Source organism: Rhamphochromis longiceps, linkage group LG5 (genome assembly GCF_057381845.1).
Source record: "Rhamphochromis longiceps isolate RC_006_pf linkage group LG5, R_longiceps_female_GT1.1, whole genome shotgun sequence".
NCBI classification, from domain to species: Eukaryota; Metazoa; Chordata; class Actinopteri; order Cichliformes; family Cichlidae; genus Rhamphochromis; species Rhamphochromis longiceps.
This window is the reverse complement of record NC_140561.1, coordinates 38,282,638-38,306,327: the sequence shown is the minus strand read 5'-3', so window position 1 is coordinate 38,306,327 and position 23,690 is coordinate 38,282,638. Positions and strand designations below refer to the sequence as shown.

Below are 23,690 nucleotides of genomic sequence, written 5' to 3'. Positions count from 1 at the left end.
GCAGCATATTATGGGGCGCGAGCGACAGCCAAGAGACTGGGAAAACAGCAGGTTTATTGCCGGATTCAAGCCAATGCTCAATTATTTACCAAAGACCAAAAATATGTCAAATCAGTCTTTTATTTCAAAAGAACTCCAGAACAGACATTTATAAGAACAGGCAGAGAGAAGAAGGATATTATGAGTCAGCACGATGACCCAGAGCCCAGAGTCTGCGTTGGTATATCACTAAACAACATGGTAATTAAGTCAGCTGTTTCCGTTCGCCGGGGACTGGGCGGCGGCCTGCAGGGTCCTGCGGGCCATCTCCATCGCTCCTTCCTGGGTCTTGTTCCCGCCAATAAAGCCTCCGGCGTGGACAAAGATGCAGCCCTTGATCCCGCTGAGCTCCGACAGCGCTTCATCCCGAACACCACGCCACTCTTCTGGCAGCGACAGCCTGGGACAGGAGCACAGAAGGGCAGGTTGGTTTACAGATGGACACTGTGGTCTGCTGATCACTTCATGTTGCGCATTAGTTTTGCAAAAACAAAATGTACTGTACATTATGAAAAACAGCAAACTCTGGAGTTTAGGGTAAAAAACCCCAAAACAGAGTGATTAACAAAGTCATTTTACAGACAAAAACAAAATATATTTGCACTTCTTAAACTTTTCAAATTCTCCGTGGCTCATATGGTACTAAAGTGAAAATCTGCTTCACAAAACAAGAAATATGAACGTGAACTTGAGCTTTAACAAAGTCCTAAATATAAACTGACTGAAAGCATGAAGACAATACTAGAATATTAATCGGCAAAAGCTCAGAAAAATGCATTTTTATATGTATATTAGTTGGTTGTAACTCATTTCTTTCATAATTTCTGAATGTTTTTGCACAAACGCTTGGATTACTCTCATCCTTTCAGCTTTCATGCCTGCAGGGGTAGTGGTGCTATGTGCAGCCACTCTTGCACATAGCACCACTATAATGGGCACCGACAAATAGACCAATACAATAAAAAACAAAAAAAACACAATCAGCTTTATTCTCCTCCAGCAATGTGGAAAATCACACCTCAGTGCAGCGACTGGAGAGCCCTATGGTAGCGGAGTGGAGTCAAAAGGCAATCTCGCAAAGTGGGGGAAAGATTGGCTCTGCGATGGTTTACGAGCCGACCTGGAAAACTTGTCTCTGGATGGAGCACGCAGAGAAAATTCATAAAAATGTAGAACAGCTCATTTACCACCTACTGCAGGTAGCATACATCTTTCTACAGCCTTGCCAATCACACCTTACCTGTTATCTAGCACGTGCGTTTATATCACTCTTTCCTTGACGGGGTTATTATCTCCATTATCTCAGACCCCTGTTCTCCTCAGAGGACTTTTATATTTAGCAATGTTTCATTCCGATTTAGGCCTGATTAAGCACTTCATTGTTCACCTTTCACCCACCGCCTGCTTCTGGAATAGACTTTAAATGCTTTTTAAAACGCCGAAATTCCCTAAAAGCGTCGGATGTCATACAAACCTTTGGCTCGTCTTTCTCTTTATCGCAAACTTGATGAATTATGGAACAGCACGGTCGAATTTGTCAGAAATAAAGTGACACGGTTGTCAAACGGTGCATCAGTTTGAAGCGAGCAAAGTGTTTTCTCTTGTTCTCTTTACTTTGAGCATTAACTGCCATTTTTCTATAACATCCATAATGATGAGAATGATTTGCATGTCGACTCCATTATGTCAAATCTTTTATCCCTAATAAGACTGCCATAGGACTACCTGGAGAGGCAAGCATGGCAAACCTATAATCCCCATTAAAGAATCAACCAATCGATAGCTGCACAGTGCGGCTGGAAAATGAGCTCTGAGGAAAGGTCAACAGGGCTGGTGATGAGGGAAGGAGTAGGAGGGGGCGGCTGATGTTGTTACAATAGGCCAGGAAGCTTTCGCTTGCGAGATGACCGGTCTAAAAATAAATCCACAATTAACAAATTAGCGTCTCATGAGAGAAGACCCCCTAAGACCTCAACTGAGACAGATAGTGGCAATTAGTGGGTCATTACAAAAATGTTACTTTAGAGTCGGAGACACATCCTCGAGACTTCATTACTGCATGTTTTCAGCGATATGAACGAAAGCGTGAACCTTCTGGTTCCTCACTGAGAACAGAACAAAAGGCACTTTTGTAGAAGCTGAAGTGCTGCATTTTTCTGCACCTTTACTCATCAATAACATGCACCAAATTCTGACCACAGATCTTCCACATTACACACATTTTTCCCTTCCACAATGTAAAATTTCTCTGCTTTTGAAGACAAATTAAATGGAATTATTCCCATTTTTTCTCCGAGGCATTTTCTCATATGATCCACTGTCATTTTATACCTGACATCGCTGCTTCATCTCGGAATTACAGACATGATTACAGATGACCAGCTCAATTTAATTATTTTTCAAGCAAAAATGTCATACAGTCTGGGTTTTGTTTTTTTGTTTGTCTTGCCCTTTGCTCATATGTTCAGATTTCAGACAAACTAAAGAGATCACCAGGAGACGGGTGATTGTGAAGGACATCAGTCATTATTTTCTGGCGCTTTATCGACTAAACTATCGACCAAAATAACAATCAGATGAAGTAGAAAGGATAAAGACATCGAGTCACAACCATCAGGTTCACCTCCAATACCGCGATACAGCAGGTAAATGTGGCAGCTGCCAGTGTGTATTTCCTGAAATAGAGGTATATGTTTCTGGCTCAGCTCATTCTGCTGTCAACCTACAGTATCATCCTATACAGCACATTTCCAAGCAAGGGCTGCTTTCACTCCCCTCTTCGTTCTCCCAGCTCACATTTACTTTGCACTACGATGCTGATAAAAATAGACCCTTTCCCCCCCAGGTGCAGTAGCAGGGACACAGGCGATAACAACACCCCTTCTGCAGAGTCGGCACAAGCCCGCTGGGAGAAAGCAGGCCACCCATAGAAAGAGCCATCTGGAGCTACGTTTTTATCCATCACACAAGCTATTGTTCCCATGTAGCGCCACACCAACCAGCATATTTGCATTAAATTAAATCTTTGAAGTGCTCCGCGACTACAAACAGGTGTCTTTTCTTTTTAGTCTTTGAAAGCGCGGCCGCCTGATGAGATTCTGGAGCAAAGTGGAAAAAAGTCTAACTGAGGGACCAGGCGAGGGAGGGGCGGAAGGTGTGAAAGGTGAGACAGCGAGATAGGGCGGAGGAGGGGGAGATAGAAGAGGACGTGGAGGCGGAGGAGGAGGTGGAGGAGGGGAAAAAAGGGATTAATGGGAAAAGAGCAAGACAAATGGGGGGGGGGGGGGGGGGGGGTGTGACAGAAATACTCTGCACAAAAAGAGCAAGAAGCACAAAAAACCCACTAATGGGATAATCAAAAGAAAAGAGGAGGAAAGGGGTGAGAGCAGCCACTGGTCAGGCCAGGAGCGAATCAGAAAGCTATTCCAGCGTCTTCCTGTCTCTGTAGGAATGATGTGTTCAGAAGGTCTCCCACTATTCTCAAGCAGTCAACAATGAGCCCCATCAAACCAAAAATAAAAGCACAAGGGCACATACTGCTGGAGTAACAAGACATGTGGAAACAGAGGTCAGGTGGGCTTCACAGTGAGAGATACCTGAGACCACACAAGAAAAAAAAAACCCACACATGACAACAAAGAGAAAGACATGTAACAGATGTCATGTGTTCAAAACCAGGAGAGCTACTGCGTGAAGGACCAGAAAGATCATGTGACTGGTACGATTTCTGCTTTTTCCTTGTTTTTGATACTATTTATAAGCGCAATTTATTTAGCAACAACCATTTAGTGTATTTATGTTGTTCCTCTCTTTAATGTAGCTCTCACTGTCAGAGGCACATTTCTAATTTTATCTCATTACATCAATATCAGCATCAATTTACTATTCACTCTCAAATGCAGTATCACAGATGCATATTAAGTTGCTGCTAGAGGAGCAGCGATCAATCATCCAGGGACCAGAATCAGTCGATTTCCACTGTGTTTAGTCAAGACTGGTGACAGCTGGTCATCCGATTATGATCTGTGGCGTTTCATGCATGTGCACAAGCACACGTAAAGCCAATCTCTAACATTAGTGTGGAAACACTTTACTATGAGTAACGACTGAAAAACTGGCCAAATTAAACCACAGGGAGACCAGCATGAAAATGTTTGTACCAACAAACCCAGTCAGACACTTAAACCATCTTCACCCAGCAAAACACGGACATTATAAAGAAGCTAACAAAGGAAAAGTGGCTAAAGCTATCCAGAGCTCCAAACCAGCCGCTTCAGTGTGAGCCTCGGTATAAGCAAAGGATCAAAGTGGGTAAAAGCAGGGTTAATATCCTCCAATCTAGAGACGTTATAAACATACTAGAAAATGTATTCACTCACTTGCCTTCATAGACATGATCTTGAACAACATCCTATTCCTAATTCTCAGGGTTTAATATGACGTTCCCATCTGGCTCGCTGAGGTCAGGACTCTGTGCAGGCCAGTCGAGTTCTTCCACACCAAACTCGTTCAGCCATGTCTTTATGGACCTTGTGTGCAGTCATGTTGTTGCTGAAGCAGGGAGAGTTTCTTTTATTGGAATTAAGGGGGCAAGCCCAACTCCTGAAAAACAACCCCACACCATAATCCCACTCCACCACAACTCTACACTTGACACAATGCAGTCAGATAAGTAATCCTGGCAACCGCCAATCCTGATTCATCGCGCCAGAGGAAAATGTCTCTAGTGATCTACAGTTTGTGCTTTTTTTTAAGGGAGCGAAATCCTGTAATTTACTACAGTTAATAACTTCTTTAATTAATAAATTAATATTCTGCATAGAAGAAAAGTTTATTTTTGTTTGTCACTTAAAGTATTTAGAAAGAAAACTGGAATCAGACAAAAACTATCAGCATCTCACACTTAGAAGGAAAGAAAGAGTCTTAATCTAGACAACAATCCCCAATTCTTCTTCAGTTCTCCACAAGCAATCCCCTCAAAACTCACACATAGCTTTTAGTCGTTGTCACAAAGGTCAGAGCTCAATTTATAACACAGTTTAAACATTTTGTAGCAGATATAACTCGATCTGACGTCTAAGAGGATTTACCAATTTTAGAGGATTAAAAAACAGATTGTGTTCACTTTGCACAAATTTCCTAACTCATTAGACGGTGTGTTCGATTAGTAAAACTTCTGTAACCACAAAATGCTTTCAGTAATGGAAGTGGTCTAGCTTTCCTGCTGAGTTTGTTGTCTGGATAAAATTGTATCTGACGTAGAAGAAAAAAAATATTGAGCATGGCGCTAATTCAGACAGACGGTGAAGTCAAGCTCGGCTATAATACTGGCGGACCAGCTGAACACAACGCCAACTCACATCAGCCGATACACTTCTATACGTCCAACTGGCAAAGTTCTCCCACACCTCACACAGAGTGTGCAAATCGAGCTGCCTGCTCTGCTCTGCGACTGATTCTTGCAGCTTAAGATGAATAATTCTCATAACAGGTAAACAGAAATCTCACCTGTCCTTCCTTTCCCCTCGACTCATCCACTTGTGCCATAAACACTTGTAGTTTATTATTTATTCAGAATTTTTTCCTTGCATTTACTTTTATTCGCGTTAAGTTTATAAAGCTTTTTTATTTCATTTAAACAGGGCTTTTTACTTGTTCTTCCATTGAAAAAAGTTTAAGAGTCAATTACAATAAGTCAGCTGAGGTCAAAGAAGTCACCTGGATGAGTGACGAAACATTTCTCCCACTGAAAACGCTACGTCCAGATGAACAGGGATGAGTTATGTGTATATATAATTTGTCCTGTGTGTCTTTTGCCCCGTCTTCCTCCCCTCAACCCCAACCAGTCGTGGCTGATGGCTGCCCCTCCCTGAACCTGCTTCTGCTGAAGGGTTCTTCCTGTTAAAAGGGCGTTTTTTTTTCTTCCTACTGTCACCAAGTACCTGCTCATAACAGGTTATATTATTGCTTTCTCTCTAATATTGTACCTAACAACATAAAGCCCATTGAGGTGACTGTTGTTGTGGTTTATATTCATAAAACTGAATGTAAAATTTAATTTTAATTTAATTGAATACAGCAGTGTTACAGGTGACCCTTCTTCACTCGCACACATGCACAGATACACAAACCTGCTGCAGAGAGCACATCAACCAAAGAATAAATAAACTTCTAATTAATTAACTACAGTTGATATAATCTTGTAAAATACTCTGACAACACGGTTTGCATATTGCTCTGTCACCAGACAAATACAAGCTGTAACAAGATGCGAGTCTAACAAACAGACTGGGAAACAAGATCAAAGATAAACCCACATGCTAGAATCTATCCCCGAGGCAAAACTGCTCATCTTCACAGCTTTGTAAAGCGCAAATCGCTTCCAATACTCTTCCACCTAAGTCACTGCTTCTTAAGTGCACATGCTGACCACTTAGGGCTACCACTTTAAAAGCGCAGATCAATATCCAGCAGCTCATGTCAAGTAAACGAAACAGGGAAGGAACATCAATGCTGGAAAGATTTTCTGCACCAGGAGATTTTTTTGTCGCTAATGTCTCTGTTAGTACCTGGAAACAGGTTTTTGTGATTATGAACACATTTAACACGACTCTGGGAAACATGGACTCTGCAACCGTACGGCACCAAGCAGCTATAGAGACGAATATCTGGATAACGTCCAGGATCAGCCTAGTGTTTGCCATACTTTGGTGATTATGTGTGCTACATTCTGGGATTTAGGGCACAACACACCCACTACAGGACTCCAGTGGGCCCGCTAGTGACATTATTAGAACAGCATTGTAGGTCGGTCTACGAGAAGCTCTTTGGGTAAACACTTTCCCCTCCAGAGATAAGAAGCACAGACGATAGGTGCTAATCATCTTTAAAAATTCACACAGGGGGTGTGGTGTTGTCATCACTGTCATTAGTGAGGGACCTGACAGGAACTCTAACATGGTTTAATAAGCCTAGCACTCTCATTTAAGTGCTAGGTTTGAGGATTCGGGTCATCTTTATTGCTAAAGTATGTCGAAATGCTGCTTATCACAACAGCAAAAATACCACCAGCTGCCAGTGCGACCACTCAGCCTCGTAGCACCTATGATATCAACCTGAAAATCTCACGTCACTTCGTTCTCGACTTATCGTGTTCTTAAAGTTTGGCATTGACGTTGCTCACCCACCCAATTAAACTGGTGCAAAAGGACAAACAGGAAAGGCATGTACATGTATGTCAGGCACAACTGACAGTGACTGAGCACATCTCTAAACTGTTGAGTGGCCTAAATGGTATTCATATTACAAAAGCATAGAAGCAGAAAATCAAAGGGGCTTTGTTGCTCAACAGAGCATCTCACTTTGATTCATGCTCACAAAAAAATCTTGAAATCAAAGCATCTCTCCTACCAGTCAAACTGGCATGTGCTTTATATCTTTCAGTCTGCTGTATTGAAGCACTGGGTATAATTAAGAGCAGAAAAACACACAAGAAGCACCTGAGTGGGAGGGCTGTGCAGGTGGCTGTGCTGAGTTGTGTTTATATTTTTTTAAGTTCCTGGGAACAAAATCTTCGGCTTAAATAAAGTATCTTCCTCATTCTATAAACAACCATTTCTATCCTTGTAGGAGTCCGTCTCTCACCGGATAACACGTCAACCCTCCGTGAGCGGCTGTCACACGGTCCAGTAAGCATGAAAGTTAAATCATAGACCATTGTTTGTCTCTGTCACCGGAGCTCAACGCAACACGTTGAAAACTCTGAAGCTGTCATTGTGTTAAAAAAAAAAAATCCAGTGTGGAAAAATTTATTGTGCGTGACTCAGTTTCACAAAACCCCTGCGAGTTATGCATGCTCGACTTCTGCTGAAGGAACTCATGCAAGAGGTCTCCTCCACGCATGCGACTGAATGCTACAGCTAAAGCTGAAAAAAAGGTCCTCAAATGGTTTTCAATAACATTTTACTAAAAGATAACCTTAAAATTTACCTGTTCTGGAAAGTGTTGAGCCCAGCAGGGACACACTGGACCCTCCACTGTCCATTCTGGTCTGGGTAAAGGACAAACTTAATGGGCGTCTCCACGTGGAGCTCCTTCTCTAAGGCAAACAAATGCTCCTTCCAAGGACATCCACCCTGGGAAAAAAGGAGTACCTCTCCACTGGGATCTATCTGGAAACAAGAATAGAACAGGTGTAACACATGTGACTAATGTGCAAAAATCAAGGACAGACACAAAAGCCTGTGTCTGTGGAAAGCTTCACTGTATAAGAAAAGCAGCAGCATTTTAAACTCATTTTCACCGTAACTTGTGCTTCTTTTATAAGTGATAAATGTCTCCTTCAACTAAACAACAACAGTCCTGATACTCTCATCATTTTTGATAATATTTACAGTTTTCAAAACAAGACAGAAAATGCTCAGAATCAGAATTTAATAAAAAGCAATTAAAGAAATTAAATTAGATCTAAGGAGCACAAAACAAACTTTATTCACAGATTTTTATTAAAAATACTCAAACATGAAATTCTGCAGTGAGTTTCTCATTATGGGCTAACAGATCAGGTGTCCTACATCTGCTTTTTTCTTTTTTGTCTGGTCTGTGTTTAGATATTTTTTGCTGTTTAGCTTCATTTGTTTCCATATCAACCTCAAAGTCATATTTATTTAGTTTATTTAAACCACAGTCGGTGTCTCAGGGAAAACACCGACTGTTCGGCCAGCGGCTTAAACAAAAACAAAAAACATCATCACTCACAGCCAATTCATCCAAGTATGAAATGGCTGGGATAAAAATTAGAACCTCAAAGTTCGAGGCCACGGTTCTCAGTCGGGAAAGGGCGGAGTGCCCATTCCAGGTCAGGGATGGGCCGCTGCCCCGAGTTGAGGAGTCTTATTGATGAGTGAGGAGCAGGAGATCGACAGATGGATTGGTGTGGTGTCAGCAGTAAATGCAAAGCTGATCTACATTCCCACCCTAGCCTATGGTTACGAGCTCTGGGTGGTGACTGAAAAAAGATGAGATTGTGAATATAAGCAGTGGAAATGAGCTTTCTCCATATGGTGGTGGGCTCAGCCTTAGAGACAGGGTGATTTTGGTCATTAGGGTGGCAAGTAGAGCTGCTACTCCACATTAAAGGATGCCTCCTGAATGTCTCCCAGGTGAGGTGTTCCAGGAAAGTCCGTAGGAGGCCCCAGGGCAGACCAGGGAGAGATTACATCTCTCGGATGGCTTTTTAACACCTCAGTGTCCCCCTGGAAGAGCAGGAGGAGGTGGAAGGGGAGAGGGACATCTGGGCATCTCTGCAAAGGCTACTCCCTCCGTGAACCAGATAACCATGAGAGTAATAAGAGGCCCACTGCTGCTGGTGCAAACAAATAAAGAAAACAAACAGAATGAAACAGAATGGGCAGCTTCGTACCTGATGCCTCTTCTTAACAGCTTCCTCCACGACCTCACGAGCTGGCAGCCAGGAGGACTTGTAGAAATCCAGACGGTCCAGGAACTCCTCCCCAACCATCTTCAGTGCCTTCTTGAAACCCTCCTAAGGATAAAATAGAGATTAAAATATGTGAGAATAAAGACATGTTGGATTTTTTGACAGCTGGCTAGACTTAAAACACTGATGTCACTTTAACAGAGAAAGAACTCTGTAGACTCAGCTGAACGCAGTATTCTTTTGATCATTTAGCTTCTTTCATCACTACTACAGCATCAGTTTGACATCAGCTACTTTACGTGAGACCGTGTACCAGACAAAACGGGGGTGATTAAGTCTTGTCTTACTACCTCCCTGCTGATCCCTGCAGCCCAAACCACAGCCCGATTTCACTCTCGCATAGTTTCACGAGCAGAAGCCCAAGAGGACGAGCATGTGAAAGAAAGCACGGCACAGATATCTCACACACAAACTCATGCACACACACACGCGGTATGTCATGCACAATCTGTATGCATCTGTTTGAGGGGGCTGCATTGGACCTGAGTATTAACAGTCATGGCTGGAGGAGATGAAAATCCATCAGGTTTTTCAATTATCAGCAGCAGCCAGTGCAGAGAGTTCAACAGGTCACTCTACCATTAAGTTGTCTACCAAACATTTTCCAGTTCAAATCTTTCTCAGTTTCCCATTTCACAGATATGGCTTCGCCTGCAGTGTTTGGAGGACATGAATTATAATCATGTGAAGTGGAACGTGAAAAAAAAAGAAACAAGAAACAAGCAGGTAACTTAAGGGGAAAAAAATGTTGGCATAGTCGACATATATGCATATCTAGGCTGTGGGTGAGTGTGCAGGAAACACTGATGAGAGACAGAAAATTCACACTCTGTTGGTCCTGCACAGCTCTCACAATGACCTCTGAGCACTGATTGCACCACACTGCACCTGTTTGCCCTCTTAAGACTATTTTGTAGTTTTGCTTCATCACAGGTTGCTCACTGTGTGTGATAATTAAATTTATCCCTTTTTTTATACTGGGGCACTACTGTGGAACAGCTGTCTGTTAAAATCGCAATTAATCCATGTTGCAAAGTATGCATGTTGCATTTTATTGTTGTATGTTTGCATTTGGATAATTATTTAGATTTTTTAAGTTCTCTTTTTTTAGTTTGTACTAATTATCTTTGCTTAAATTTTCCAATATTGTGTATCTGAGATGATGCTGCAAATCAGTAGGCTGAGATAACTAATCATCAATTATAAAATAAACTACCATTTTTTGATTAATAGTAAAACATTAGCAATTTTTCATGGAAAACAATACTCCATGCTCAGGTTTCTCCAATATGAAAATCGTCTGTATAGTGTTTTTGTTTGGGTTTTTTTACTTCTTGCATTTTATTGATTAAAAGGTTAAAACTCTACAGATCAACTGAGGTCATAAACAGGTATGTATTAAGTGCGCCAGTACATGCCAACGCTGCAGCATCGTCATTGGCCTATTCATATTGTGGGCTGTGATGCTTTTTGCAATAGGGTCATTTTACCCCCATTGCTAGGCGGTTGCTAGGCGACATGATGACATTATAATATATCACATATAATTAAGCTTTTGTGTCAATAAATGATAGGATGCTTTCATAGGGTCTTGTCGGTGTAAAAAGGCAAAAAAAACAGGTCATTTCAGCACGTTGCTAGGTGATTGCTAGGCAACCTGATGCCATCATAATATATGATGTATAACTGAAGTTTTGTGGATATAAATTAGATGTTATTGTAGGGTGTTCTAAGTGCACAGAGGTTAAAAACAGGTCATTTTAGCAAACTTCTCGGTAGCTGATGGGCACTGTGATGGCATTATAAAGCATCATGCATAATTCAGCTATTGGGAATATAAATGAGACTGAAATTAAAATGATAGGCAGGCATTATAAGGTGTTTTAGGTGCATAAAAGCTACTTTCTGTTGCTTCTTTATTCACAAGGGTTCAGCACAGTGGGCAGCGAGTTTTGATTTGTATTTTTTATAACTTCTTTTAACCAGAATCCCTTCCTGAAGCAGTGTTTAAGGGATTTGCGTCAACTTGAACAAGTGAATGTGATTGAACCGGTGATCTTTTTCACATTAGGCACAACTGTAAAACCACAATGGACCCACAATAATGCTTTATAGGTGGATAAATGCTAAAACTGGTACATTTTATGAAAAAAATATGGGAAAGGGATTTAGGGTCTACAGGGGATGAAGATACGTGGGATTCTATACTGTCGAATAATGGATTATACATTAGGGAAGCCAGAATACAAAATGTTTAATAGATATTATTATACTCCTTCAAGGCTTATAAAATAGGTGCTGGTAGAGATGACCCATGTTGGAAATTCCAACAAGCTAAAGATACTTTGATACATGCCCTCTGGGAATGCCCGCTGGTTTTTCCAGTTTGGAACAGTGTATTGAATTATATGCAGGCATGGATACCTTGTAACTTGCCCAGATCACCTAAATTATGTCTACTAGGAGACAAAGGAGAGGTGCCACAGTTAAACATCAGTTTAGAGTGTTAAGCGCTGCATTGGTAACATGTGCCCGTGTCATTTTGGAATATTTGAAGGACTCCCATACTCCAACGCTTAAAATGTGGAAAGAAAAAATGATTGGGAATGTTGCTGGAGAAAAGATGTTGGGAAGGTTACATTACGCGACTGAAGCTTTGGTGGAACAATGGGACAATTTTTCCACCCACATGTCTGCCTGACTTGGAAATTCCAGATTAATGCAACAGATGTTAAAACCTCTTCGTTTTTTTGTTTTTGTTATTTTTTGTTGTATTTTTGTGTTTGTTAGAAAATGCAAAATTTAATAATTATTTGAATTAAAAAAAATGCTAGGTAGCTGCTAGGCAACATCGTAATGCCTGATGTAGCTAAGAACCTTCAGGGACCTGAGATGTACCTGTGTGCCAATTTTGGTCGCTCATCTCCTGATGGTCTGAGAGGAGATCAGGGACAAAGACACAGACAGAGAGATATTTTGTGTATTATAAAAGAGAACTGTTCTGAGGACATTAAAGTGAAGAGAAAGATGCTGACTTGTCTGCATGCCACAGTTATACAGTCTTATATTAGCTCATTTTACTGCATTAGGCTGAGAAACGGTGAGCTTTGCTGTGGAAATCCAGGCAATGATAAACAAATAATAACTATAATTAATCCCATATAAGAGATGCGAAGTCACACACATGTCAAAAGCCACCTTCTGTCCTGGTATAGAGTACAGCTGCACTCACATGTACTCACCTCAGTATCCTGATCTGTGCTGTTCCAGCGTGGATTCAGGTGTGAGACACGTGCGCTCAGCGTGGTGGAGATGCTGTACCGGGCCTCCCCATCATACTGTGAGATGCCGTTGTCAACAGCATCCACCTCCTCCACAAAGTTCTCATACAGCTGTAAGCACATGATAGAGGCACGTGGCGGCAGAGGTTGTCAATCTGTTATGGCATCAGAATCAGCTGTTTCGTGTTTACACTTATTCCAAGCATAAAATCAGAGTAGTAAAAAAAGACAAAGCTTTTTCAAGAAGAATGCATGGAAAGGAATTAAACCCACAGGATATGTGTAGTTACAGGAAATATTAAACCTAAATGAAATAGGAAAAAAGCTGTTACTTCACAAATCCCCGAAAATACTGTACGAGCAGATGAACTGGAACAGCCATATTAAATGATAAAAATTCAACTTCACTGGAAGGTCATTCATGCAAGAGCTGACATTTTACAAGTGACTTATCAGTGGAGCTAAGCTCTGAGGCAAAACTTGATGTTTAGTTTGTCGGAACTGGCTAAGGACATGACATGCAGCATCCTAAAATACGTAGAGCCCGAGCCATGAGTAAAAGGATTACTCGGGGCTTTAAACAAACTGACACATCAAAAGAAAAATGATATCATGAGTTAATAGTGCTAATATTTATAGTGACCCAAGATTTGGCTGGCTTAATGTGCCCGACCATTAAAACACAATGGATGCCAAGGCCTCCTGCTGGCCAAGCTGTCTAAAATGCAAGAAACTGAACTCTGTTTAAATCTGGCTAAAAGACTTTGTCGTGTCCTTTTATATCTGTTCACACTCTACTGCCAACTGTGGGATGAAGGCAAATCCCAAAAAGTGTCCTAGTTTGTGCTTTTAAATCTACAGTTGTGGTCAGAGGTTTCATGGGTATAAATGTGACGGTAATTTGGAGAATTTGATCATTTCTGTGAACTGTTCTTTTTCCACTGTGGAATGATTGTACTACAAATGCACACAGGGTCAAATATATAAATACACTTCCACTAATATCTGGTTAAATGTCCCTTAACAAGTTGCACTTTTTTGCACTTTTGGCAGCCATGAACAAGCTTCTGGTATATTTCTGGCTGGATATTTGACCACGCGTCGTGGCAGAATCAGTAGATTTCATATAAACTGTCTGGTTTCCTGGCACGAACCCAGCGTAGTCTGCCAACTGTCAAGAGGCTCGAGTTCAGGTTAGCCTGCTTTAGCCTTTCCAAAACCACAGTACTCAACTGTATCCAAGTTTTAACTTTTTGGCTGTTGAGTTGAGGTGATGCTGAAGAATTTCAAGTTATTCCTTATTGATGTTTCTATCCACGTTGTGTAATGTACCAAAACCTCTGGCAACAAACAACCCAGAGCATGATGCTACCACCACCATGCTTGACAGATGGCTCAGTGTTCTCAGGTTTCTCAAGCCTAACCTTTACACCTCCATGTATTCCTTTTGTCATTGTTGCCTGATAGCTCAATCTTTGTCTTGTCTGACCAATGAGTGCTGTCAAACAAATCATTTTTATGCTGACATAGAGAAACTACCAGTTGTAGCCAATCGCTCATTTAAAAGCCTTTGGCACTGTCTTTTAACTTGACACTGTGGAACCATCAGCACCCCCCTATTAAAATATTTAAGTCAGTTTATGGATATATCTGAGCTTGTGTGGATTGCAGAAAATCCAAAAATAAACTCAAAACACTGGCATATGTAAGCGTAGAAATGGATGATCTGGCCAAATAGTCAAATGATAACATTTTGATAACATTTTCTAAATCACAACTCTCTTAAGATTTAGCTTAGAGCAGATGATCTCTTTGATTCGAGGCTAAAGGGTTCATTCACAAGCATATCCATCCTGTTTCCCCTCTGACCTTACTGCTAAAGATATTATCATAAATGGTGAATTGTGTCTCAGTGTCCCAACACTACAGATCGTTTCACACGATTCTGTCTTTAGTTTTCAAAATAACCGACAGAAGATGAAGAACGCATCCAACCCTATTGTTTATGTATAATAGGACAGTTTGGAAGGATTTCAGGATGCAATCTGCACAATTCTTCTGAAAAGCAAAATACACACCAAATTAGGATGCTGTGTCCCTTATTTTCTATTATAATTTTGTAATTGACAAGCTTGCCCACTTAATAGATTTTTGTAATCTCCCTCTTCCAGCTTTATCGTGAAATTAACAATGTTCAGGTTCCACTCACCAGCTGAGAAAATGTTTTTTTTGGCACAAGTGGACCAGTGGAAAACACATTTTCAATGGCGTGTTTATTTTGTGAATAAACATACAATCAGTAGAAATCCACTGCCTGCTATAAATCTGTCATCTTTTTCCTCTCACCTTGTCATAGAGCACTTCCAGCTGCCTGTCGTCCTCCTTCAGCTGCGTGAGCTGCGACAGCACTCGATGGCCAAAGTGCAGGTAGACCAGGCCGGCAGAGCTGAGCTTGGTCAGCCATGGCTTCTCTGGACAGAGGCTGTTGAAGGTGTCTGAAAAGGTCCTGAACAACAGGAAGAAAATGTGTTTATTAGTCTTTGCCTTTGAAAACTTTACCATATATACTGTGTAGCGAGAGAAGAACGGATTATTTATTTAAAAACCAAAACTTGTGATATTCATATTTTGTTCTAAAGGCCAATCACTAGACTTTTTTTCTGCTCATAACAAATAATTCATATTTTTTTCTCCTCTTCAGCAAAATACTGCATCTAGCCATGTGCTTGAAATTATCAATAATGACGCACTGGTTTGTAAGTGTGAGCTCACATAACCACTGGAGGCCTCTCAGACACGTGCTGAGATGGGTGGGCTCCAGCACAGAGTCACTGCTGGTCATTTAATTCAGGCTTAATTAGGATGCTCGGGCAGCAGCACAGCAGAAAACCGACCATCAAATGAATGAGTGACATACTAGGGAAGTAGGGGGTAATCACAGCCATTAAAGGGCTAATTGGCCGTGCAGAGGCATTTCTATGCTGACGATCATAAAATGGAAGTGAATGAGAGAGAGGAAAATGACAATCTGAAACGAAGAACGGCTAAAAGAAAAAACACTTACGAAGAAAAAGTCATCAAGCTGTTTGTGTGAAGTCAAGATCAAGCAACATCTCGCTGCATTAAAATGGGACAGTTCAGCTGAGCGCTGGTGATATTTAGGCATAAATTAAGTTTTATTTAAACATAATTAACATATAGTGTGCTTCACATACTGCACCAGCTGCACCACTTAATGTTGCTGATGTCTCTCTGTGTCATTAGAGGAAATTCACTTATTCAGAATTATGCAGATGAATTTGTCACTGATACCTCCAGGAGCTGGACTACAAACCGACTCCAAAGTAGCCTCAATGCCTCATTACAACCGTGTTTAACCCCAAATGTAAATGTTGCCTACAAAACACTGATTACAGCACATTAACTCAAAATACTTTTAGATTAACTTAACTCAGACCTTATTAGTGAATTTCTCTTTTTCTTTAGTGACTTAAATTACTGTAGAAACTTGGAGATGTTTTGATAAAGATTCAAACTGTCTCCAGGTTTTGCCTCCCGTGGTGGACATTTTGAACAAAAACGGTCGTTCAGATCATCTCAAAGTGGAAGGGGCACCTAAATTATGTGTTTTTGTATTTGGTCTAGGGCTGCCACGATTAGTCGACTAGTCACGATTACGTCGACTATCAAAATCGTCGACGACTGATTTAATAGTCGACGCGTCATTTGAAGCTTTGTAAGATCCCAAAAGCAGGAATAAGTAGTAGGATTTAAGAGTGTAATAACGGACTGAAACAGAAGATGGCAGCACTGCATGTACAAGGATGCCAGCTGCCGTTAAACCCCGAAGAAGAAGAAGCAGCTGTGTCCCAGAATTCATAGCGCGGCCCAGCGCAGTTGTCAACAATGGCGGCAGCTAGTTAGTTTTAATATTACTCTTATTATTCTTTCTGGGTCACAAAATAAACGTTTAACATATTTTCAGGCGAGAATGTAGCTGTGTAAACCTCAAATATCTGCTCAGTTTATCAAGACACCACATATTTTCAAAAGCGCTCCGACGTTTTCGGAGGCGTCTGTTACCCACTAGCTCGATAGCTAGCCGGGGGCCATGAGAGCACCGGACTCCCGGCAGATCGTTTTCAAACCCACCGCCCTACTCAGGTTAAACATATACAAGTCACTTAGATAACTTAAAAATGTTATTGTTTGGCTTTTTTCAGTATTTTATTTGTTCCTGAGTAAATCGGCTGAGTTTATTAAACTCCACCGAAACAATCTGCACATTTAATTAGAATTCAATTAACTATCATCTTGTCTTTATTTTTAGTTAGCACAGACCTTAAACACTTAAAGCTGTAAGCTAATGATAGTTATATAAGAGCAGATGCTGCTGGTGCAATAAGCTGTACTTTTACGTTCAATGGATGATGATCTGATTAGTCGACTAATCGCAAAAATAATCGGTGACTAGTCAACTATCAAAATAATCGTTTGTGGCAGCCCTAATTTGGTCAGTGTCAGAAACTCTGATGCAGACTCGAAAGACAAAGACTTGCAGTTCACAATGTCATCTAATGCATCTAATTCTGTCGCTTCCAACAAAATTGCTTAATCAGGACTTAATACACACAACCTAAGGAGATTAAAAATTTCCTCAGACAAACAGGATATATGGAGACTTGGATTAAAAGTGCCTCATTATATTTTCTCCCACTAACCCGAAAGAAACAGAAATATCTTTCATATTCAGATATGTAATATGTTGAATATGTAATCAGACAATTGTTATCTAAGTACTTTGATTTATTCTTCATGTTAGAGTTGTCTTTTTTACTAACTGCTCAGCTCATTTTTGTGACACACACCATATCTGTGCAACACGCTGGAGAGAGCAGCTTTTTTAAACCAGCCTCTCCGGGAAGAAAACACATTAAAGAGATTTGTTTTCATTTTACTCTGATGCGATTATTTTCCATATATTCCTGATAATAATAACAGAACCAGAACGTCAGTGTCGTAGCGGCTCATCCGGCTTATCCTCCATCTAAATTCACAGGTTACTGTAATGTGTGAAGTACACAAGGAAAGTGGAGTTTTCTTGTCACTGGTTGGCTGTATTGTACAAAATAATGAGAATTAATGCCATTACTCTAGGAGCAGCAATTCTTGTGAACATGGAAAAATGTCCATAAAATGCTGGATATTACCTCGACTTTACAGCTTGTACGAGGATGAATTCTGACCAATGCTACAGCAGGAGGAGTGACGCTCTTGAATTGTGGAAATACAGATGACAGAAAGACTTACAGAGCTGTTTGGTGTTGGTGTGGTTTGATTTGTCCACTTCTTTTCAAATCTGCTGGATGCTCCTTTTTTTAAGTTATCCATGTCATTGAACACCAAGATGTACTTATTTTTCGGATTGTTTCTGTGCATAACTATAATTCACAACACATGAAAATACAGCAAGAAATGTAGTGACTCGGCTCAAACACTGTTTAAAAAGAATACTATTACTTGGTAATTTCCCAGTTTCCTGTGCGGTATAATACCTGATGGAAAATGAGGGCTGGGAAGAGAGATAATGTCTAAGAGCAAATTTTGCCCGTTTGTGGGGTTTTTTGAAAGGCAGATAGTAAACAAGGAAATGCATTTTCATTTATAGCCAACTGTAAACAAATAATAGAACAGACTCAATAGTTTAAGTCTCAGAGAGCTTCAGATAGTAAATGATCTATGGGGCATTGCTGATTACACTTTTCCCATCGAATGAGTTCAGCAAGAGTTGTTAAGTCAACTCAGTGCATTGCAGTAACGGTGATTTAATTTAAAAATTGTTGTACTTTTGAGAGGCAAGCACCAATGACTCCATACATTTGCACCATTACTGTCCATAAATTCATTCATTTTCTTCCATTTATTGAATTCAGGGTCACTGTTGGACTGCAGCTTATTCCAACTCACATAGAGCAACGGCAATGTTTTTATACATTAGTATGTACAGAGTACAGCCTGAACAGGCTGCCAATCTATTGTAGAATTACAATAAAGGGCTTTTCTATTCTATTCTAGAAAGGCTCATCTTGCTGGTGGATTTGAAACTAAGACCTTCTTGCTGTGAGGTGACAGTGCTAACCACCATGCCACCACCATTACTGATATTCATATTTAGACCCAAATGCAGACATTATTACAGTAGATCAATCCCAAATATTAAATAACTGATCAACATTTGGTCACATTATAATGCAGTGGTCCCCAACCCCCTGGGGTTTTCAGGGTTTCCCTGGGTCTTTTCCCGTGTTGTAATTGAAAGAAATATTTCTGCGTTACCACAGCAACCAGAGAGCGTTAAAGGGCAGAGAGGAGGATGTTACTTTCAATATTGTTGGTGCATTTCAGGAGGATGCTGCTAATAAAGTTATACAATTACATTGTGAATTTGCGTTTATCACTATATTTACAAACTACCAAATACCAGTTTTTGTCTCGGTCGTATCGTTTTATTTTGTTGCATTTATCCGCGACACATTAAAGTCCGGTCCGTGAAAATATTGTCTGACATTAAATCGGTCCGTGGCGCAAAAAAGGCTGGGGACCGCTGTTATAATGCACTGAAGATATGCAATAAATACATGGGAGAAGGAAAGCTGCAGTATCCAAAAATCATTTTTCCTACATTGTTAAAGGTCCAAATTCAGTGAGAGTAGCAGTCAAATCAGCAAAAAAGGTTTTCCTTTTGCTGTTTATGACAAGCTGCAAAATGCAGAGCATGTTTGTCACCGCTGAAAAATATGTTTACTCACCTATAATTCTTTGTTAAGTCAAAGCAGTGAGTGAGCCGAGCATAAGCAACCAATCTTAATAATTTAACTGGGTATATATTTCTTAGCCTTCAAATTTATAAAATGTATTTTTAAACATTTTCTAATTAGTAGTCATTTGATATTTGTAAATATATTTATATATAATAACCACAGGTCCTTTAATGACTTGCACTCTTGTAATTGCATGCTATTTTATTTGACAGAATGTGTCTGCGATGCATTGGTACTGCTGTCAGCTCAATCTGTATGCTGTCACAAGTGAAATTGAAATGAGGACTACAGTTGTTCTCGCCAGCTCCTTCTCTAACTTCCTGTCGCACCAATCCCACTTACATTCATCTGTGCCATCACAACCATCTTGCCCCCCATCCGGGCATGTGAGTGACAGCCACAGCCTCCTGTGGCCCCGACAGCACTGCTGCAGCCTCTGTGCCTCGTGAACCGACAGCAGGGGGGCGTTCAATTCAAGGAGCGCTAATTATCACTAACCGCCTGCGAGGAAGAGAGCCCTGGCATATCTTTATCGCCGTGGTCATAAAAGCTATGGCTGATTATCATCAGGACATTAAGCTGACAAGACACCTGGAATAGGCTGATTACTCAACGTGATGAGACGTCGACTGAATGCAATCATCAGGAAGAAATTCTACACAAAACACAGAGCCTGTTACCTTATGATTCATGCAATCAGGGTGCTTCAAAGATGTCAGAGCAGAAGCCACCCCGAAATGTAGTTTCTCATCATTAGAACTCAGATAATGAAAAGAAATCCCAAAGGCTGTACGATGACGATGTTAAAGTGGGAAAAATCCAGGCGTAATAATTCCGATAAATTATTTTGGCTTGCTGGAGACGGTGCGCCTCAGCGCTTGGAAGTGACTGGAGATTGGTGCGTGAGCTACTTTAAAGATTACGCTTCCTTCCATTGGTACATGCGTATATTAGAGTCTGACCGATATAGGATTGTTAAGTCTGATACCAATATTTGGTAATTTCAAAATCCAATAATCTGATATGTCAGCTGTTTCTACTTTTAGAAAAATAAAATCTAAACAGAGTGGCTGACAGGGAAATAGAGAGTTCCCTCTGTTGGACAAACTATGTAACATCAACACTCATAACATGGCTGAGTGGTGTTTCTCCTGAAGCTTCTTTATCTTTTAAAACATTCTTTTGTTGATCCTTAAAACTACCAATACAGACAGAAAACACGAACAGCTCAAAATGCAACACCATGTTTTTTACAGCACTTGGAACAAAGCAAGATTTTAATCTTAAACTTGAAGTCAAATTTTTCAGCTGGCATAAAATTAATCTGTGATATGATCCTGACCCTTACTGTTGATGAACAGTGAAGATTAATCTCTCCCCCAGTCTTAGTTCAGAGTACATAATATTTTAGAAATCTACAGCTATAAATTTCTCTCTTTTCAGCAGCTTACTGCCAGAACTGCACCTCTGATGGTGGTCATAGCGGTGCCTCTTTGGGTCAAACTCTCCTCCAACGTCCACAACAATGTCGCACTCCGCCAGCTGTGCAGGGTCCCTGGTGCGAATGATTTCTCCATCCTGTGCAGCAAACAAAAAGAAATATATGTCAAACTAAATTAATAATAATTATTATTTTATTATTTGTTTACTTGTATAACACTTATCAACACCAACATTCAAAGTGCTTTCCAGAAACACAGGAAAAAAGAACAAACTAGCATGAAATTAAAACGATTAGTCTTTAAATGCGATGTGGGAACAGTTAACATGTTTCTGCCTGAGCATCTGAGGCTGCTTGGTGTTTGGTACGGGAACAGCAGTTTTAGTATATATTCTGGGCCCAGATCATGAAGGGCTTTTAAAGTAATGACTATAATCTGAAAATCAGTTCTAGAAGTAATGGCCCGCCAATGTAGAGTCATTAAGACTGGCGTAATATGTTCAGTGTTCTTGGTTCTTCTAAGAAGTCTGGCTGCTGAATTTTTCACCATCTGAAGTCGATTTAATGCTTTCTGATTGATACCTGTTAAAAGACCATTACAACAATCTCACCGGAGGGAAAAGAAAAAAAAAAACACGTGAAAAATTAGACCATAGAAGCCCAGCCCTGTGTTTGGAGGTCCAACCTTTAAGCTTTGACTGTATAAAGTATACGTCAATTCAAATATCGTTAGCTTCATAGCATAAGTGCCTAAGTCATTGACTTAGTCAAATGACTTAGGCAATTATGCTATGAAGCTAACGATATGTAATCAAAATGTTTCTGTTAAACTGCGCATAAATCACAGACATGTAGAGGTAATCAAATATGGTATTTTTGTTACTAATATAAATTATAAAAATTACAAATATAAACAACAGAGTGCCACAAAACAACGGTACAGCTACGACAGGCTATAACCTGGGTTTGATCACAGGTTTTATTAGGGCAGTGCAGCAAATCTCTGATCAATATTATTTTATCACCCATATTAAGTATTTAGAGACAAAATGTGCTATTAGGTTGAGATTAACTTAATTTAAAACTCCCTCAAATGTTCTGCAAACCTGGCTACACACACAAAAAATGTATTTTTAGTTTATTCAGACCATAACACTGAAATGTGTGACATATTCACCGTATTACGTCTTATGCTGTAATCGTTTTTGCAATCCGTTTACACACAGCGCCCCCTTTTGGTGGTTTTTTTTTTTTGGCATTACACTGGATCCATCAACAGAAGACAAGATTAAGTGTTGTTTCCAAAAATGCAGATGTGGCTTTATCCTTACTGTGAGGACTTCCTGGGAGGATTTAAATTCTACCTAGCCAGTAACGATGAGCACAGTGATTACATTAAAAAAAATTCAAAGCACAGCGTGGAGTTAGCAATAACCCCAAACATGTTTCTATCAATCGGCAGCGTGCTGCACCCACCGAGTACTCGGGTAACTGCCGGAGGAAGAAACAAGCCAGAACCTCGTCGCAGTGGAAGGTCCCGTTGTGGGTTCCGATCTTTGTAACGGTCATGTTTTCGGTGCAGAGTCTCTTCGGCTCACTTGACATGTAGCGCGTTTCTCCGTTAGCAAAGTGCACGGGCGAACTAAAGCAGCTAACCCGCGAAAATACCCTTCGTGACACACCTGCTGTTTCACTGGTTACCAGAAAATATCTGTTTTTTGTTAATTTAAGCGCCAAAGAAAAAACACGCACGACCCACATCCAGAGAGTAATCCACGAGACGCGCCAATGGCGGACAGGTTTGACAGCCGGACCGGATGTGCTGCTCCTGTTTAGAGAACTAAAAATGCCGGGAGCATTTTTGTTGTTGTCACCATTGTTATCGTTGTGTTGTTTGCCTTTATGGGCTTAAATAACTCACGCAGACAGTGATAAACAACACTGGTGACAACAACACAGGTAATTAAAGCGATTACATTATCTCAGAAGCTCGTTTGCAGGAGAATGATTTTATGCTAGCTCAACTTGTGTACAGCAGAGGACGCTGCAGAGTTAAAAAAGCAGGACTTGGACACTGTATAGTGCACAAATAGTTAATTATGTACTACTGTACATGATTTATTTTATTTAAAAAGTATATTCTACAATTACATAATAATAAAAATATTATGTTAAATTTATAAGGATTCGCGGTTTCGTATTCTCATACAAAATAGATATTTGTCAATGAGAGAGGAAAGAAAAGATACAAGGAGGTGAAGTGAAGGTGGAATAGTTTAAATGTCTGGGGTCAACTATCAAAAGCAGGGGACAGTGCACAAGAGAGGTGAAGCAGAGAGTGCAGGCAGGGTGGAGAGGGTGTAGGTGATTTGTGAGAGAAGGATGGTAGCAAGATTCAAAGGAAATGTTTACAAGATTGTAATGAGACGTGCTGGAGAAGGTGGCAGTGATAAAATGACAGGAGGCAGAGATTAAGACTTTCAGGCCTATAGTGTGAGGTAGTGCAATAAATAAATAAAAATCGTCTCATATCTATTTTTTATGTTTAGCACTATTTGATATTTACAGCAGTGATGAAAATTTAAATAAGTAAATGGAGTTTAAAAAAA

At 40.4% G+C, this 23,690-nt stretch overlaps 1 protein-coding gene across 1 annotated transcript; it reads right to left on the bottom strand.

Moving 5' to 3' along the window:
* Positions 1-102: 102 nt before the first annotated feature.
* Positions 103-22,900, bottom strand: myg1 (myg1 exonuclease). The gene is made up of 7 exons (XM_085407578.1): positions 22,558-22,900; positions 21,106-21,218; positions 15,166-15,325; positions 12,781-12,930; positions 9,461-9,583; positions 8,029-8,210; positions 103-439 (listed from the first exon to the last, which is right to left on the bottom strand). Exons 1-7 carry the CDS (start codon positions 22,840-22,842, stop codon positions 250-252), a joined length of 1,203 nt encoding a protein of 400 aa, XP_085263704.1. The 5' UTR covers positions 22,843-22,900; the 3' UTR covers positions 103-249.
* Positions 22,901-23,690: the final 790 nt, after the last annotated feature.